The 19,781-nt window shown below is 46.6% G+C and overlaps 1 protein-coding gene and 1 non-coding gene across 3 annotated transcripts in view; one reads left to right on the forward strand and one right to left on the reverse strand.

The window, feature by feature from the left end:
* The window catches only part of INTS3 (integrator complex subunit 3), a 49,664-nt gene that overhangs the window by 12,859 nt on the left and 17,024 nt on the right, over positions 1-19,781 (forward strand). For both annotated transcript variants that reach the window (XM_063626454.1, XM_063626453.1), the window contains exons 2-9: positions 1,245-1,328; positions 1,879-1,962; positions 9,467-9,580; positions 9,789-9,873; positions 11,203-11,269; positions 13,615-13,759; positions 14,794-14,923; positions 17,190-17,287. In XM_063626454.1, the coding sequence (XP_063482524.1) occupies positions 1,245-1,328; positions 1,879-1,962; positions 9,467-9,580; positions 9,789-9,873; positions 11,203-11,269; positions 13,615-13,759; positions 14,794-14,923; positions 17,190-17,287 (807 nt within the window). The remainder of the gene's footprint in view (positions 1-1,244; positions 1,329-1,878; positions 1,963-9,466; positions 9,581-9,788; positions 9,874-11,202; positions 11,270-13,614; positions 13,760-14,793; positions 14,924-17,189; positions 17,288-19,781) is intronic.
* On the reverse strand, positions 16,673-16,775 carry LOC134735047 (small nucleolar RNA U13). The gene has a single exon (XR_010117908.1). It is a non-coding gene; the product is annotated as a small nucleolar RNA U13 (small nucleolar RNA).

Raw genomic sequence — 19,781 nt, forward strand, 5'->3', positions numbered from 1 at the left:
CCCACCTCAGCCTCCCAAAGTGCTGGGATTACAGGCATGAGCCACTGCATCTGGCCTAAGTCCCTTTTATTTTATTTATTAAAATATTTTTTTTGAGACAAAGTCTAGCTCTGTCACCCAGGCTGGAGTGCAGTGGCACGATGTCTGCTCACTGCAGCCTCTGCCTCCCGGGTTCAAGCAATTCTCCTTCCTCAGCCTCCTCCTCCTGAGTGGCTGGGATTACAGGCGCACACCACCACGCCTGGCTAATTTTTTTCATTTTTTTTTTTTTTTTTTTTGAGACGGAGTCTCGCTCTTTCACCCAGGCTGGAGTGCAGTGGCGCGATCTCGGCTCACTGCAGGCTCCGCCCCCCGGGGTTCACGCCATTCTCCTGCCTCAGCCTCCCGCGTAGCTGGGACTACAGGCACCCGCCACCTCGCCCGGCTAATTTTTTGTATTTTTAGTAGAGACGGGGTTTCACCGTGTTAGCCAGGATGGTCTCGATCTCCTGACCTTGTGATCCGCCCGCCTCGGCCTCCCAAAGTGCTGGGATTACAGGCGTGAGCCACCGCGCCCGGCCTATTTTTTTCATTTTTAGTAGAGACGGAGTTTCACATATTGGTCAGGCTGGTCTCGAACTCCTGACCTTGTGATCCGCCTGCCTCGGCCTCCCAAAGTGCTGGGATTACAGGTGTGAGCCACTGTGCCTACCCTATTTTATTTTATTTTTTTGAGACAGGGTCTCGCTCTGTCACCCAGGCTGGAGTGCAATGGCGTGATCTCTGCTCACTGCTGCCTCTGCCTCCCGGGTTCCAGAGATTATCCTGCCTCAGCCTCCCAGGTAGCTGGGATTACAGGCATGTGCTACTGCGCCTGGCTAATTTTTGTATTTTCGGTAGAGACGAGGTTTCACCATGTTGGCCAGGCTGGTCTTGAACTCCTGACCTCAGGTGATCTGCCCACCTCGGCCTCTTAAAGTGCTAGGATTACAGGCATGAGCCACCACATCTGGCCCTAAGTCTCTTAATATATGGGTTTCCCTCACTTTTTTTCTTGTGATTTATGTGTTAAAGAAATCAGGTCACCTGTTATGGTTTCCGCATTTTAGATTTTGCTGATTGTATCCTCATGGTGACTTTATAAGTAAACTGGCAGTTAGATCAATGGGCATGATCAGGTTTGAATTGTTAAACTTTTAGGGGCCCAGAAGTACTTCCTAAGTGGTGTTATGACACACTGTTCATTTTTTTACACCCCTTCCCAGAGATTGGAAAGGTGTATGAGCATTGTGACATCGATGACTGCTGGTGTCTCCGAGAGAGAAGCCAATGATGCCCTCAATGCCTATGTAAGTAGAGTGCTGTCCCTGCAGCCATTGCTGCTGCTGTGAAAGTCTTGAAACATGGTCAAAAAGATGGAAAGACTAAGTGGTTGGGGGTTGGGGACTGAAATTCATCAAGTCTTGGCTCCCTGAATCAAATTTCTCAATTCTTCTCTCTTACTGTAGGAGCCTATCTCTTGGAGACGTGAGCATCTTTCAGTACAGCTTTTTATTTTTATAGCAATGTGGTCTTGCCATGTTGCCCAGGCTGGAATGCAGTGATTGTTCACAGGCATGATTATAGTGCACTATAGACTTGAACTTCTGGGCTCAAGCAATCCATCTGCTTCAGCCTCTGGAGTAGTTGGGACTACAGGTGTGCACCACCACACCTGTCATCCTTATCTCTCTCCTTTTTTTAAAAATCTCTTTTAAGAGAAGGAAATCAACAGATTTAAAAGTTGATTATTCTCCTTTGCATCTTCCTTAGGAGTCCCATGTTTTCTGGGAGAAACTGAGTTTGAGAACTTACTGCCTGTGAGTGACAACTAGTTTGTTTCCCTTTCTCACATTCCAGGTGTGCAAAGGCCTCCCCCAGCATGAAGAAATCTGCCTGGGCCTGTTTACTCTCATCCTCACTGAACCTGCCCAAGCCCAGAAGGTAAGGCACCCTGCTCTGGACCCATAAACCCTCCTCTGGACCCATAAACCCTCCTCATATATGATCTGGGATATGGTGGAACTTACAGTTTAACTGGGGTAGTAAGATACTCTTCGACCAGAGCTGGATCACCTTGTTCTCCAAATATAGTTACAAGTCCCTTTTTACTCAGTGAATTGGTCATCCTCTGACTAAAGTCCTTTCTGTATCTCCAGATTCTGAAGCTAAATGGCAGTCATGAAAGTGAAAAAACAGATAGAGTTTTAAATTTTAAATTTATGAGGCAAGGCTAAAAGGGATGGGATTAGATCCAGGGAATAGAAGAGAACAAATGTAACCAAGTCCATGAGAGTTCTTATCCAGAAGAGCATGGCCTGTAGTTTGCAGATTCTGCCATTGGCAGGTGAATAGAAAGCAGGCTTAAAATTTTAGTAGGTAGGATTTAGATGAGACAGCTTAATGTTACATGATTGATGCAGTAAATAATGTAGTGATTAGGAGAACACTGGAGTATACTGGAGTCAGACTTCCTGAGGAATATTGTATGAAAACTAGACTGGGGTTCTTCACAAACTGAAGAGTCCCCTTTATGTGGAATGGTTCAAGTAGGTTCCCTCTTTGAGATGAGGGACTAGACAGGGTGATCTCTTTGAATTCTGTTCTTTATTTATTTAGAGATAGAGTCTCGCTCTGTTGCTCAGGCTGGAATGCAGTGGCGTGATCTCAGCCCACTGCAACCTCTGCCTCCCAGGTTCAAGCGATTCTCCTGCTTCAGCCTCCCGAGTAGCTAGGATTACAGGCGCGTGCCACCATGCCCAGCTAATTTTTGTATTTTTAGTAGAGACAGGGTTTCGCCATGTTGGCCAGGCTAATCTCAAACTCCTGATTTTTTTTTTTTTTTTTTTTTTTTTGAGACGGAGTCTTTCTCTGTCCCCTAGGCTGGAGTGCAGTTGCGTGATCTCGGCTCACTGCAAGCTCCGCCTCCCGGGTTCACGCCATTCTCCTGCCTCAGCCTCCCAAGTAGCTGGGACTACAGGCACCCGCCAACACGCCCGGCTAATTTTTTGTATTTTTAGTAAAGACGAAGTTTCACTGTGTTAGCCAGGATGGTCTCGATCTCCTGACCTCGTGATCCGCCCACCTCGGCCTCCCAAAGTGCTAGGATTACAGGCTTGAGCCACCGCGCCCGGCTCAAACTCCTGATTTAAGGTGATCCACCCACCTTGCCCTCTTAAAGTGCTGGGATTACAGGCATGAGCCACCACACCCGGCCTGTTGTTTTTATAATAAAGTAGCAAAATTCTGTCTTCTGCCTCTCCAAATTTCCCCTTTCCAGCAACTCTATGTCCTTTGAGTCTTGGTATAATGAGTTAAGGTGTGTGTCTGGTATCTGGCATTAACTATATGACACTAATAAGAGAAGAGCTTGGAATGGGGGAATTAACATTTCATTGGTTCTTCCCTGAATAAAGGTGATGTGGAGGTAAACAAACATGCTCTGTGCCCAGCATTCTTTTAGACTCTATCCAGACAAGATCTCATTTGATCCTCTCACAAAACCATATGAAGTTGGTGGCTCTATCTCCTCCTCCTAACCACTCCCAGTTTACATGTTGGGATAACTTGGAGGTCAGAGATGATGTCATTTGTTCAAGAGGAACCAAAGGAAAATCATTTCCGGGGATAAGAACAGGATGCTCATGGTTCCTTGGCATAGCTGCTTGAGTTAACCTCAAGGGAAGGATTTACGGGCATGGGAAACTGATCTGTTTGTACTTCTGATGCCAGCTGGAATAGGGTCTGGGGTGAGGGTGGGCAGTGAGGCAGCAAGTATTCACAAATCCTTGGTTTCCCAGGAGAGCCAAGGCCATTCTGGGCTGGGACCTTGTCAAGTTAAATTGCTTTTTCATTTTTATACTGAATTTATCATCAAGATCCTTGAAGACAAATGAATGTTTCCAGTTGGGTGGTTTTAAAGAGTGATATGATCCAGTCCAGCACATCCATTTTAAAGAAATTGTTGGCAAAGATGAGAGTGGATGGGTTGGAGTTAAAGTTAAACTTCCTCTTTTGTGGGTTTTTTAATCTTTGTGTGTGTGTGCCCATCATTGACTGTGTGTAGGTTTTTATAAATACCATTCAAATTCCATTTAGTCATCTCAGTGCAAATTAGTCTTGCCTGCTGGAAAGTTTTGTTTGTTTCAGGTGATCTGAACCAACCTGGGTAAATCAGTAAACCTAAGTGAAGGGGGAAGAGTATGTGCGGTATTTCCAGCTCTTTGCCTGGCCTGTCAGTAAGAGGCCACTGGGTTCTGCAATGTAAATGCTTATTATGTCATGAATTTGGCCATCCAGACACAGCAAGAGACTAGAGTATCTCCTCTTCTTTTTGCCCTATAACAGCCCCATGTGGGAGGCCCAGGCCCTCTGGGGAAGTGAAGCATTTGCCTCGGGTCTCATAGCTGGTTGACACCTTCGCTAGCATTCACGTTCACATGCTAAAAGTTTCCAAGTAAATCCCCTACCTGTGAGCTTTCCTGGGCTGAGCCTCCAGGTCAGGCCTCTTCAGACAAAGGCAGTAAAGACAGAATTAGGAGGACACAGTTTTAGGCGGGTGAGGAACTATCAAGTAGTGACTCATTCAGAGACCTTCAGCCAGGTCAGAGCATGATGGAAGAATTAGTGACGTATCTCTCTAGAGCTTTGCTCCTTCTCCCTAAAAGGGTGATTATTTTGTAAAAATACTTCTGTCCTACGGAAGTTTTAGGTGGGAGTTACTGATGAGGACTGATTGTAATGCATCATTTTAGCTTCAGCTTAAAGCAATGGGACTGTTTTTTTGTTTTTTTTTTTTTTTTTTTGAGACGGAGTCTTGCTCTGTCACCCAGCCTGGAGTGCAATGGTGTGATCTCGGCTCACTGCAAGCTCCGCCTCCTGGGTTCACGCCATTCTCCTGCCTCAGCCTCCCGAGTAGCTGGGACTACAGGCGCCTGCCACCATGCCCGGCTAATTTTTTTTTTTGTATTTTTAGTAGAGACGGGGTTTCACCATGTTAGCCAGGATGGTCTCGATCTCCTGACCTCGTGATCCGCCCGCCTCGGCCTCCCAAAGTGCTGGGATTACAGGCGTGAGCCACCGCGCCCGGCCTTTTTTTTTTTTTTTAGACAGAGTTTCGCTCTTATTGCCCAGGCTGGAGTGCAATGGCACGATCTCAGCTCACCACAACCTCCGCCTCCCAGGTTCAAGCAATGCTCCCGCCTCTGCCTCCCAAGTAGCTGAGATTACAGGCGCACACCACCACGCCCGGCTAATTTTTGTATTTTTAGTAGAGACGGGGTTTCACCATGTTGATTAGGCTGGTCTCGAACTCCTGACCTTGTGATCCGCCCGCCTCGGCTTCCCAAAGTGCTGGGATTACAGGCATGAGCCACCATGCCCGGCCGCAATGGGACTGTTTTCTAAGGATTTGTATTTGGGGTTAATTCTGCCTTTGGAACAGAAACCTCAGGACATATTTGAGATTTAGTTGTTCATGAATCTCCATGGGCTGAGATGGGAAGTGGATATGGTGGAGAAGTAGTAGAAACTGAGTCTTGAACAAATAGAATCCTGCTACAGGGAAGCATGAGCTGAGGAGCCTCTGTTAGTACTGGCAGGCAGGTTCAAGGAGTTAGGGCCAACTCTCTGGGACTTAGTGGGTGGGATTAGGATGGATTGAACAGGTGAACAAGAGAATTCAGTTAAGGAGAAAGCAGGTCAGTATTGGGAAAGAGTAGAGGATGCAAGGGGGTGGATTTCATCTCACTTGTACCTTCTTGGTTTGCATCGGCCCTCTTGGCAGCTCTTAGGAATGTTTATATCCTTTGAGTTTATTTATTTTCTATTTGGTGTCTGAACTAAACAGCTGGGAGCAGGCCTGGCTGGGGAACTGTGGCAAGGAGGGAGGCTAAGGTAGAGTCCTAAGCTGTGCAGGTGCTGGCAGTCAGTAGAAAAAGGTAATGGGAAAGGGTCTAATGTCAAGGTCTGTCTTCATCAAAGGGTCAAGGACTCAGGCCCAGGCAGCTCTTGGTCTAGGTATTTCTCCCAGCAGGCAGCTCTAGAAAGAAGCTTGGGGGCTCCAGGGCCTAGGCTGACACATCACTGCTCTTGACACATTCAGGATAGATGCCATCCAGTCACCAGTCACTTTTACTTTCCTTTGAGACTCTCCACTTCTCTTTTCCTCACTGAGAGTGTGCGTGTGCGTGTGTGTGTGTGTGTGTGTGTGTTTGTGTGTGTGTGTGTGTTTCATCTGTTGCTTTTCCAAGCTGGTCAGCAAACCGACACAGAGGTCGGTAACACAACTGGCAGCCTTAGGTATATGAAACTCTCAGTACTCAGCTGCCATTTGTTACCAGCAGTTGTGGTTAGTAAAGTTCCCAGACAGAGGATGGAACTAGGCAGACAGTATCTGCTGTCTTCATCTGACCCTATATCTCCTGAGAGAACTTGTCCTGCTTCACTGTCCTGAGTCTGTTCTGCATTCATTTGAACAACAAGGTTCTTCTCTAGTTAGTAGTGTCTATCTTTGGCCTGACACAGATTTTCCCTCTCCCTCTACTTCCTTTGTCCTCTGCCCATTCTGTGACTTACCTCCAGGGGAGGGTCCAGGACTTAACTATCAATATTTGACAGTAATTGACTGGGCCCCTTCATCTCTTTCTTGTTTCCTTATTTGTTTTTTTGGTCTCCCAACTATCACCCATCCTCCAGAGGGAGTCATTCTCTTTTGGGGATGAAGTTTATGGCACATGGAGGATCTCTAACTGTGGGTATTTTCTTTTTTTTTTTTTTTTTTTTTTTTTTTTTCGAGACAGAGTCTCACTCTGTCGCCCAGGCTGGAGTGCAGTGGCGCAATCTCGGCTCACTGCAAGCTCCGCCTCCCGGGTTCACGCCATTCTCCTGCCTCAGCCTCTCCAAGTAGCTGGGACTACAGGCGCTCGCCACCACGCCCGACTAATTTTTTTGTATTTTTAGTAGAGACAGGGTTTCACCGTGGTCTCGATCTCCTGACCTCGTGATCCGCCCGCCTCGGCCTCCCAAAGTGCTGGGATTACAAGCGTGAGCCACCGCGCCCGGCCCAACTGTGGGTATTTTCATCATCAGTTGGTTTGACTTAACGACAATAGAGGCAGAAGGAAGTGACAATAGCTAATCTGTTAGGAGTCTCTCAAGGCCAGAGAGCAGATGGTACTGAGAGGTACATCTCTTTTGAATGCATAGGATGAAAGAGTTTAGAAATGTTGGTGCACGGAGTGGCTCATGCCTATAATCCCAGTGCCTTGGGAGGCCAAGACAGGAGAAAGGTAGAGTCTCAAAACTATTACAAACTCTTATCATTATTCCCAGCAGCCTCTTCTGGTTATTTCTAATGTTGATACAAGAGGTGGTTAAGCATGTTATTATAGAATTGGAGTGCCTGGATTTGAATCCTAGTTTTTCCTCTAATCTCTTATGTGATCTGGGGCAAATTACTTTTAAGCTCTCCATGCCTATTTCCTCATCTGTAAAAATAATAATTATAATAAGTAGTACCTATTTTAAAAGATTGTTAACGTATATCAAATGCAGTTATATATATATATATATATATCATTGTTGTTGATGCCATCCTTGCTGTATTATTGCTTGCTATAGTATAACAACATCCTTGGCTGTACTTTTTTTTTTTTTTTTTTTGAGACAGGGTCTCTCTGTCACCCAGGCTGGAGTGCAATGGTACGATCTTGGCTAACTGCAACCTCCACCTCCTGGGTTCAAGTGATCCTGCAGCCTCAGCCTCCCTTGTAGTTGGGACTACAGGCATGTGCCACTACACCTAGCTAATTTTTGTATTTTTAGTAGAGATGGAGTTTCACCATGTTGGCCAGGGTGGTCTCGAACTCCTGACCTCAGGTGATCCACCCGCCTCAGCCTCCCAAATAGTGCTGGGATTACAAGCATGAGCCACCGTACCCGGCCCTTGCTATACTATATGATTATTATTGTTGATGCCATCCTTGCTACTGGTCTTCAGAGGTTGTGGGAAGCTACCTGCCTAGTTTCTACTCTTTCTGATGAGACCCTGACAGGATAGAACTCAGCAGGCTAAGGAAGTTGCTAACGAGGCCCCCTAAGGTATTCCTCCAGGAGTCTGGTCTCACAATAGAGACAGAGTGAAAAAAAAAAAAAAAAGCTAAGTGGGGGAAGGGAAGCAATAATCTCACAGAAGAAATTAGCATGCCCTCCCTTACCTCCCCCAGGATTTGGTATGCTGAAGCACCTCTCCTTTTTCAATAAGTGGCAGAAGGAAAGGGCATCACAGAGAAAAGAATAAATCGTTCAACTGGGTATGGTGGCTTGTTCCTGTAATTCCAGCTACTCAGGAGGCCGAGGTGGGAGAATCACTTGAGGCCAAGAATTTCAGCCTAGTGAACAGAGCGAGACCTTGTCTCTAGAAAAAACTTTTAAAAATTATCTGGACGTGGTGGTGCATGCCTGTAGTACCAGCTACTCAGAAGTTCGAAGATGCAATGAGCTATGATCATGCCACTGCACTCCAGCCCAGGCAACAGAGTAAGACCCCAAGTATAAAAAAACTAAAAATTCAAAAAATTTCAGTTTTGGTTCTGTCCTTAACTGTCTAGGGCCCTGCCCTGGATCTTCTTCCCTTACTACTCCCTTTGCTGTATCTGACTGGGTCAGTACTGGTCTAAAAACCTCTTTGGGATCCTTTTTGGCTTGTTCAACCAAACCCATTTTGCAGTGACCTTTTACTGACTGGCAGATGAAAAGCAGATGGCCTCCACCTGGTTTTGCTCAGCCTGTGGCATCAAACAGTATGATACTTCCTAAGAGGGGAAGTGGGGGGGACAGGGATAGTACTAGGAGCCTTGCCCAGCAGGCTTTTCTTCCCCCCCTCCCCCACCCTGCCCCCAAGACAAGAGTTTCACTCTGTCACCCAGGCTAGACCCAGGCTAGAGTGCAGTGGCGCGATCTCCGCTCACTGCAAACTCCGCCTCCCGGGCTCACGCCATTCTCCTGCCTCAGCCTCCTGAGCAGCGGGGACTACAGGTGCCCGCCACCGTGCCCGGCTAATTTTTTGTATTTTTAGTAGAGATGGGGTTTCACCGTGTTAGCCAGGATGGGCTCGATCTCCTGACCTCGTGATCCACCCGCCTTGGCCTCCCAAAGTGCTGGGATTACAGGCGTGAGCCACTGCACCTGGCTGCCCAGCAGGCTTTTCTGCCTCATTAAAGGATAACCAGTACCTTTTCCCCACTCTGTGTGACAGAACAAGGGATAGGTTGGGAATGAAGGACCCCTGTGGAAAGAAAGTGTCCAGAATGGAAAGTATTTCATTGCTACTCGATGTCTTATTGGTGTTATTTAAGTTTAAGGGATTAGAGGGCAAGAGGTCCACTGTGGGTGGGGTGAGGACCTTATCCTCAGCTTGCTGGCTGATCACAAACTTTACTTCTCACAGTGTTACCGGGACTTAGCTCTGGTGAGTCGTGATGGCATGAATATTGTCCTGAATAAAATCAACCAGATACTTATGGAGAAGTACCTGAAGCTGCAGGATACCTGCCGTACTCAGGTAAGGCCAGAAAGAAAAGACAGGATCCAGCTTAAAGAGAGAGGATGGATCTTCTCTCTGTCAGGAACGGGAAAGAGGAATCAGGGCTAACACACCCCTATCATTGTGTGTCTAAATTGTAATGTGCTCCTTTCAGTTGTAATTGAATTAGCTCCCTTCTCAAACTCACAGTTCCTGCTCTTCATCTGTTTTTCCCTCTTTCCTTTAGTTGGTGTGGTTGGTACGGGAACTGGTGAAGAGTGGGGTTCTGGGAGCCGATGGTGTTTGTATGACGTTTATGAAGCAGATTGCAGGTGAGTTTGATGGCAGGAGCATAAAGAAGAAAGGAGGAGAGCCCAGAGACTAAATAGAGACAATGGAGAATGATTAAGTGCCAAAGGGACGGAATTCCTGTATTGCTTAGACTGTTTCCTTCTGATACAGACATCTTCTGGCCACATATATTGTAGAAATAAATTGACTGAAAAATCATAGTGGGCCTTTTAAAGCAGTAAGTCTTGCCTCATTTTCTTTTCTGCTAAACCCAGGGCTTGACAGAATATTTGGCCTATTTTAGCCAGTCTTCACTCTGAGATTTTATAGCATTTCAGAGCAGGAAGAAATGGGGAGAGAAGTGAGGGCAAATAATTTTTTCCCAAGTGCCTATGCTTTCAGAAACCTAGACATCTTCCCTGGCTCCACCCCCATTATTTGAACGCTTGCTCCCTAATAATTAAGCCCTTTACTGGGGCCAGAATGAGGGACAAACTATGTCACAGAACAGACCCTGACATTTAGGTTTTATTCTCATCTTGGCATTGGTGACATCTGTCTGAGCCATCGCATATTCAAGCGGCTACTCCCAAGATTGCATGTGTTTGTTTAAAAGTGACCTGCTACTACCTCACCATTAGCCCACTGGGGCTTGCTTCCTCTTTAAAATTTTATGTAACACTGATGCTCCTGTTTTGATGTGTATGAACCTTAATCTATGTGATGTGTGACTTTGTGAACATTGAATTTTTTAATTGAGACCCGAGGCAAGGCATAGTTGTGGCTATTTTTATCCTCTTTCCTGGCACTTTCTTCCCTGTTTGGCACTCCCAGCCCCCACTTCTTATCCCAAGACTGGTCTGGCATTGCTGTGTGTTAATTCTGCCCCATGAAGTTTCATAGCAAGCACTAAAGACTGTTAACCTGGAAATAAGAAACTCTCGGCCTGTTGGGGGCCTCAGTGCAGGACTCAGGACATCCAGTTGCTAGACTGCAGCTGTTGTCAGCCACCTGTACTTCTCAGGCCCTATCTGAGATATCATCCTTTCTTTCCAACTGTGGGCTTTTTATATCTACTTCTCAGATGTTCATTTTCAAGGGCCAAAACGTTCCCACTCCAACTCACAATCTGTGGGAAAGTAGCAGCTCTGGTTTCTAGAAAAATTCAGAACCTTCCCTTTCCTTCTTTCTGGAGGCAAAGGGTGAAACTTTAAAGCCTGACAGAACAGAAGGCAGTTTATCTCAGCAGTGAAGGGGGATGGCAATGATGGGATGGCAGTCAGGGTGGACCAGCAGAATGGGTGAAGAGATGTATTGGATTGGCTGACTTGCTAATTGGAGCTATTCTTCTTTTCCCCTTTTGAAATCAGGTGGAGATGTTACAGCCAAAAATATCTGGTTGGCAGAAAGTGTTCTGGATATCCTGACAGAGCAAAGGTAGCGTCCACCACAAAGGGTGGGGTACAGGCCAGATAATGGCCATTAGGAGTATGAGCGTGGGAAATGGGGATGAAAGGATTGTGTGGCCCAAGAACACCTTAAGTTAGGGAGGGGGAGGCGAGGAGAGGGAGAGACAAGTGTATTGTTGGCAAGTGAAGAAATTAATGCCCAAGGAATGAAGGAGTGGGAAAGAGGTCTTTGCCAAAATATCGCATAGCCCAGAAAATCTGGCTTCATCTGATAAGGGTTTATTTTTGATCCAGACCTCCTTGGAATGTTTATCTTAGGGGGAAGTTGGGGAGGAATGAGCTCAGTAGAGTTGGGCCAGCCAAACACCCACGCCTGGCAGGTATCCTTTTCTCCCCTCCAAGCTTCTCCATCCAACCCATGCTCTTTTTGAAGTGGCACAGGGGGCAGTTGGGGTGGAGCAGGTAATAGAGATTAGTGAATCCTGCTGGAGTTTGCATATAGGGTTTGGAGGCTCCAGTGGTAGAGAGTGCATCAGGGGGTACATATCGGGCTTTCTGGCTGATTCTTTCCCTTATCCATCAAAATAAAGGGCCAGAAATTTTATGAGGGCTATTCCACATCTGAACTTGTTTGGAGGTGAGGCTTTCCCCTTGGTTTCAGTCTTCCTCTTGCTTGACTTCTGAGTCGCTTTTCTGGACACCATAGTAGTCAAATGATTGAGAGGGCTAATAGTGTCCATACTATCTATAGTTCAGAAGAATGGACCTCCTCCCAACATTCACACTTGTCAAAGAGATGGCTGTGTGCTGTGCTCTGCCCAGGTCTGAGAGCCCTGCCCTGTCTGCTGTGCAGTGCCACCTAGTGCTCTGGGCACGGATGTGCTGCCACATCTGGGCCTGGAGCCACTTCTGTTATTGGTGCCATTGCACTAGCACGTGAGATCCTAACAGTCTCTTCTTACCAGCTCTCTGCTTTTCCTAGGTCTTTGTTCCCTTTTACTGTCCTGGGTCACAGGGCCTTTCAACTCTTTCTTTCTCTTTATTATGCCATTCCAGGATTCAGGTAATTTCGTTACCTTTGCTAGCAGTCTTTCTAAAATGATTTTTCTTATTTTGTTCCTAGTGCCAAATATGTCCTGTCCCCATACCTTAAAGCTGAATCTCCTGTACAGGCATCAGATAACAGCCAGATAACTGCCCTGTTTTCTACCCTCCAAAAAACTTACATCTTTTGGTGAAAGTCAATACCTAGAAATTTAAAACTGTGTCCTCTCCTACACCCTCCTTCTCACTCCCTTCCAAATGTTTCTAGGGTTGAGGAGTTAAAAGGTAGCAGGTAGGGGAGGAAACGTTCCCCGGTAACCTTGGCTAGTGCATCCATTCTGTGAAAAGAAAAGGCCACAGAGTCTTTTAATTAGGTGGCTTGAGTAGTTTTCCGGAATCAGGATGTGGCCTGCTTGGACTAATTAAACACCATGTCATCTTCCTGCAGTTCCCTGCCCTCCAACAGGGGTGCCAAAGCCATTACAAATTGTTTGCTGGGAGGAGACAGCGTCTCAATTTTGTCACTTAGAGACAGGATTAGAGTTTTAGGAATATCCCCACTGTGTCTTTCTCTCTACTGCTTTTAAAGCAACTGGGAACAAATCTTTCATTACCCCCTTTTTCCTCAGGGATATTCTGAAACTCATGGGAAAAGGAGTTTGCCACCCAAAATGGGGTTCTTTTTTTCAGGTTGTGATTCAGGACAGGTGACTCATTGTGTGGGAGTGGGGACTCTTTGTGTATCAGTGACTAGATAGAGCCAGGGAAAGGTTTGTGGCATGGTGAGCTGCTAATGATAAGCAGACTGATCTAGCACAGTATGTTCTCAAAACTCCAGGTCCTGAAAGGGTCTTGGCAGTCCCCACATGTTCTTGCACCACACTTAAGAACCGCTGACTTAGGGACACTTACCCAGCTTTTCCCCATAGTCTGACCTGGGTAGATACTGTGGCTTAATTCTGTCCCTAGTACCTCACGTGTTGCTTGGCACATGATAGGCACTCAGTAAATGTTTGAATGAATGAGTCAACAAAGAGACTTATTTTCTTGGAAGCTAAGTAGTTAGGTGGTAAAAAGAGATTGCTTTCATTTGGCACTTATCTTTATAGGCACTTGGAAGAGAAAATTAGGAAACTGTCCATAGCTTAGCCAGTTGATAGTCCAAGATAGATACTAGCGTGAGTGAGCAAGCAAAAAATCAAAGCATTTACTCCCAGTGACAAATCATCAATTATTTCTGAGGCACTGTAGCCAAGCCCAGGAAGGGTGAATTGGGAGGGTGAATAGTTCTAGACAGAGCATAGGAGCCAGTGTGTTTCCTCCCTGCAGGGAGTGGGTCCTGAAGAGCAGCATCCTCATTGCCATGGCTGTTTACACGTACCTCCGCCTCATCGTGGACCACCATGGGACTGCCCAGCTCCAGGCCCTGCGACAGAAGGAAGTAGACTTCTGCATCTCATTGCTTCGGGAACGGGTGAGGGAACAGGACGAAAATAATGTGGGGAAGTGAGACTCAGGCTAAGATACCTCTGGAGGTTTATGCAGTGGAGTCAGAAATACCTTGTTAGAGATGAAGGTGCGTCAAGATGTGGTGTTTTCCATCATTCGTCAACAGATGAGGGTAGAAAGGAGGGGGAGTTAGTGTAAAACATCCCTAATTCTTAGAAATGCTACCTGTTAAGCTGGCATCTTTGGGATTTCCCAGGTCAGCTTCAAGGACACTGTTGTACACCACAGACATAAACTGTCCTTGTGTGCCTACCATGACACGGTCCCCCACCTACTCTCCTGGGTAATTCCCATGGTCTAGTCAGATTATGAATTGTCCTCTATCAGACCTCCCATGTGGCAATTAAACTTTTTTTTTACTTTTTCTTTTTGTAGATACTGGGCCTTGCTTTGTTGCCCAGGCTGATCTCAAACTCCTGGCCTCAAGTGATCCTCCCACCTCAGTCTCCCAAAGTGTTGGGATTATAGGCGTGAGCCCAGCCTAAAATTAATGTTAGATAAAAAGTTAAAATTCACTTCTCTAGTTGCATTAGCTACATGTTGCTAATGGGTTTCATTTAGACTACACAGATAATAGACATTTCTACCACAGAGTTGGACCCACAGAACTAGATACTGCAGAATTTTGTTAGACAAAATGAGTATGAGGTTAGGGTTTCTGGGGCTCAACTTGCCAGTCCCATCGTTTTGAAACTTTAATCTTCCTTGAACTGGATTGAAACAGTTCTGGGTGGAGAGGGAGGTAGATTAATGTGAAAGCCAGCAGGGCTTCAGCACTTCCCACTAACCTCTCATCCTTGATATCAGTCCCCAGCTTCCGGCTCTCTTCCCCTGAACAGCTAGGGGCCAATCCTTTGGTTCCAAAAGAAATCATATAGTTTCTTCAACCCTCTTTCCTTCCCTCCCTAGAACATGTTGTTCCTTTGTCCTCCCTCCAGCAGGTAAACAATCCATGTTTTTATTCTCTTTCCTGTCCCCCACTTCCTCTTCCCTATCAAGTTCATGGAATGTCTGATGATTGGTCGGGATCTCGTAAGACTACTTCAGAATGTTGCTAGGATACCAGAATTTGAACTGCTTTGGAAAGATATTATCCATAATCCTCAGGCCTTGAGTCCTCAGTTCACAGGTAAGTAGGGTCTTAGGCATCCTGTCTTTGAGAGCTGGGAGTTCAATGTGTATGTCTTGCTTGAATCAAGAAGGTAGAGGTTGGTGGATAGGCGAGTCTTCGGCAGTCAGATTTAGGAAGCTTGGGACAGGGCAAGCTTTGCCAAGTACAACTGCGGATAGCAGACGTACAGAACAATTCATGTAGTTCCTAGACAGCCCCTACTTGGCAGACTCCAGCTGCCACATTACTACTAAGAAAAAAGTGGGACAGAGAACTGTAGTCCTCCTCCCCTCTTCCCGGCAGCTCCTTGGCTCAGGAGGTGAGCCAGTGGCCAGTGTTCAGCTTCACGGAGTCTAGCGGGGGAGTCAGAGGTCAACTCGTGAGACTGAGTCAGTAGAGGGCTGGAATTAGTCCTGTAAGAGAAGGCTCCTCCCTGGGAACAGTCTTGCCTCGAATTCCAAGGATCCAGCTTGGGCAAAATCCACATTGGAGGAGGGAGTCTCCATGTGCGGGCTCCCCCCTGACAAGGTCCTTTTTATATCCCTTTCCCTTTCCCAGGTCCTGCTATGATCTGAACAATAACTACAGCTTTGCTTCCCACCCCACCTCAACACACATGTGCTTGTGATCGTGCGCATACCCCCTCCCCTCCTACACACACACACACACACACACACACACACTCACTCACTCTGAAGGCAGTTGTCCAGGACCTGGGAAGTCAGGAAAGAAGAAAGTGCTGGAAATTATAGTACTTTTATATTGAACATCTATTTCATTGCTTTAAGTGCCTCCACTGTGTTAGACAAACATGTGTTACCTCATTTAATCTTCTGGACAGCCCTGTGAGTATTTTAGTTTCTACATTTATACATAGAGAAACTGAGGTTTGAGGCCGGGCACGGTGGCTCACACCTGTAATCCCAGCACTTTGGGAGGCCGAGGCGGCGGATCATGGGGTCAAGAGATCAAGACCATCCTGGGCAACATGGTGAAACCCTGTCTCTACTAAAAATACAAAAATTAGCTGGGCATGGTGGCACATGCCTGTATTCCCAGCTACTCGGGAGGCTGAGGCAAGAGAATCGCTTGAACCCAGGAGGTGGAGGTTGCAGTGAGCTGAGATCGCGCCACTGCACTCTAGCCTGGCGACAGAGTGAGACGACATCCCCCCCCAAAAAAAAAGAAAAGAAAAGAAACTGAGGTGTAAGGAGATTAAGTAATTTGCCCAAGGCTGTACAGCTGGTAGGTTAGGTGACAGAGACAGGATTTTGATCCAGGTCTTTTTTTTTTTTTTTTTTTTTTTTTTTTTTGAGATGGAGTCTTGCTCTGTCCCTCAGGCTGGAGTGCAATAGCGTGATCTCAGCTCACTGCAACCTCCACCTCCTGGGTTCAAGTGATTCTCCCACCTCAGCCTCCCAGGTAGCTGGGATTACAGGCATCCACCATCATTCCCAGGTAAATGTTGTATTTTTGTAGAGATGGAGTTTCACCATGTTGGCCAGGCTGGTCTTGAACTCCTGACCTCAAGCAATCCACCCGCCTTTGCCTCCCAAAGTGCTAAGATTACAGGTGTGAGCCACTGCACCGGCCTCTTTTTTTTTTTTTCTTTTTTTTTCTTTTTTTTAAGATGGGGTGTCACTGTGTTGCCAAGGCTGGTCTTGAACTCGTACGCTCAAGGGATCCACCTGCCTCAGCCTCCCAAGGTGCTAGGATTACAGGTGTGAGCCACCATGCCTGGCCTTTTAAATTATTTTTGTTCTCTCATGTCAGGCAGGTAATGTGGGGACATGGTAACAAGGTTTGAGGGAGGCACATCTCACGCATGAGTGTGAAAAACCAGTAATCATGCTATGAGCTACAATAGGATCTGGATCCACATGTTTCTGACTCCAGGGCTTATGCTCATGCCACAAATAACATTGATTCCAGGACCCAAGGATGGGATCATCAGGAGCAGGAAGAGCAGCCGGGGTTTCCCATATTTTTCCCTTAACTTTCCCATCTGTTACCAGTGGGAATCATGTGGGTAGAAGGCTCTAGAAGACCAGCAGAAGACAGGAAGTAATATAGCTGGGTCCTGGGGATAGTGGTTGTTTGGAGCAGAACATGTAAGTGCTGGTTGGAATCCCCACCTGTGCTTGACCTCCCTTGGTCTTGTCTTGGAATTTCTCCGTGAGCAAGACTACTGGCCATCAGTACCTGGCCCAGGTTCCCAACGTGCGTTTCATTCTTTCTGGTCCTCAGGCTTCCTCTTTTCTCTTCCCTTCCACATTTGATTCAGGTATCCTACAGCTTCTTCAGTCAAGAACATCCCGAAAATTCCTAGCATGTCGTCTAACCCCAGACATGGAGACTAAACTCCTCTTCATGACATCCCGGGTAAGCTAAGGTGTTGCAGCAAGAGAAGAGGTCACACGCTGGCTAGGCTTCTTGCTTCGGTCTGTGGAGCTGTTACCATTGTTTACTAACCAGTAGAATGGTGGCTAAATGATCGTACCTGATCTACCTGGCTACTGGCTTCTTTGTCCTTTATTCATTCTATGCCTATACATTGAGCATGGTGTTAAGGATTGGGGGTACACTGTCGAATAAGAGAGATAGTTCCAGCTCTTGTGAAGCTTTTAGTTTATCTAAAGTAGTCACTAAACCAATAATTATATAGAAATACTAGTATCATTTACAAGTGTGAAATGTTCTATAAAGGGGAGAGTGAAAGTGTTCACGCTAAGAAACCCATGATTGCTCCAGGAGAACCATGAGGTCTCAGGAAGAAAGCTATGTATGTTTCCAGACTTGACTGAATAATGGCAGAATTACTTGAGCATGTTAAAGATGCAGCTTCCTGGATCCCACTCTCCCAGATAATTTGAAGGAATTTGTGGGGTTTTTTGGGGTTTTATTTGTTTGTATTTTGAGATGGAGTTTCGTTCTTGTTGCCCAGGCTAGAGTGCAGTGGCACGATCTTGGCTCACTGCAGCCTCCGCCTCTTGGGTTCAAGCGATTCTCCTGCCTCAACCTCCCGAGTAGCTAGTATTACAGGCATGCACTACACCTGGCAAATTTTGTATTTTTATTTTTATTTTTATTTTTTATTATTTATTATTTTTTATTTATTTATTTATTTTTTTAGACAGAGTCTCGCTCTGTCTCCCAGGCTGGAGTGCAGTGGCATGATCTTGGCTCACGGCAACCTCCGCCTCCTGGGTTCAAGCAATTCTCCTGCCTTAGCCTCCCAGGTAGCTGGGACTACAGGCGCACGCCACCACGCCCAGCTAATTTTTGTATTTTTAGTAGAGACGGGGTTTCACCATGTTGGCCATGATGGTCTCGATCTCCTGACCTCGTGATCCACCCACCTTGGCCTCCCAAAGTGCTGGGATTATAGGCATGAGCCACAGCACCCGGCCAAAATTTTGTATTTTTAGTAGAGACGGGATTTTTCCATGTTGGTCAGGCTGGTCTCGAACTTCCGACCTCAGGTGATCCACCTGCCTCAGCCTCCCAAAGTGCTGAGATTACAGGTGTGAGCCACTGCACCCAGCTAGAATCTGTTTTTAGCAGACTTCCCTGGCCATTCCTCTGCGGCCAGTCTGGCTGTTGAGAACTACTTTCCTAATCAGCTTTCCCAAGTCACCCAGAATAATTGTCCAGGTCTGTGTTGTACTGTGTGGTAGCCACCAGCCATGTGTTGCCATTTAAATTAAGTTAGTCTGCAGGACTAGGTATGATAAAAATTCTTCGCTGGGCGCAGTGGCTTATGCCTGTAATCCCAGCACTTTGGGAGGCCAAGGTGGGCAGATCACTTGAGATCAGGAGTTTGGGACGAGCCTGTCCAATGTGGTGAAACCCCATGTCTACTAAAACTACAAACATTTCGCTGGGCGTGGTGGCACACTCCTGTAATCCCAGCTACTTGGGAGGCTGAGGCAGGAGAATCACTTGAACCCAGGAGGCAGAGGTTGCGGTAAGCCAGGATCGCGCCACTGCACTCCAGCCTGGGCGACAGAGTGAAACGCTGTCTCAAAAAATATATATATATATTAAGTTAATTAAAATGAGTTAAAATTAAAAATTCACAGCTGGGCGCTGTGGCTCACATCTACAATCCCAGCACTTTGGGAGGCTGAGGCTGGTGGGAACACTTGAGGTCAGGAGTTCAAGACTAGCCAGGCAACATGATGAAACCGTGTCTCTACAAAAAATACAAAAATTAGCTGGGTGTGGTGGTAGCTACTCAGGAGGCTGAGGCAGGAGAATCACTTGAACCCAGACCCAGGAGGAAGAGGTTACAGTGAGCTGAGATCGTGCCACTGCACTCCAGCCTGGGCAACAGAACGAGATTCCATCTCAAACAACAAAAAAATTCAGAGCCTGGTGCAGTGGCATGTGCCTGTAATCCCAGCTTCTCAGGAGGCTGAGGTGGGAGGATTGCTTGAACCCAGGAGTTAGAGACCACCCTGGGCTCAAGCAATCCTCCCATCAATGAGACCCTGTCTCTTAAAAAATAATAATTGGGGCCAAGTGCGGTGGCTCACGCCTGTAATCTCAGTACTTTGGGAGGCCAAGGCGGGTGGATCACTTGAGATCAGGAGTTCAAGACCAGCCTGACCAACATGGTGAAACCCTGTCTCTACTAAAAATACAAAAATTAGCCAGGCATGGTGGCATGTGCTTGTAATCCCAACTACTTGGGAGGCTGAGGCAGGAGAATCGCTTGAACCTGGGAGGCAGAGGTCGTAGTGAACTGAGATCGCGCCATTGCACTCCAGCCTGGGCAACAAGAGTGAAACTCTGTCTCAAAAAAAAAATAATAATAATAATTCGATATCTCAGTTACAATAGCTGCATTTCACATGCACAATAGCAACCATCA

The sequence above is a fragment of the Symphalangus syndactylus genome, chromosome 12 (assembly GCF_028878055.3).
Source record: "Symphalangus syndactylus isolate Jambi chromosome 12, NHGRI_mSymSyn1-v2.1_pri, whole genome shotgun sequence".
Classification (NCBI taxonomy): domain Eukaryota; kingdom Metazoa; phylum Chordata; class Mammalia; order Primates; family Hylobatidae; genus Symphalangus; species Symphalangus syndactylus.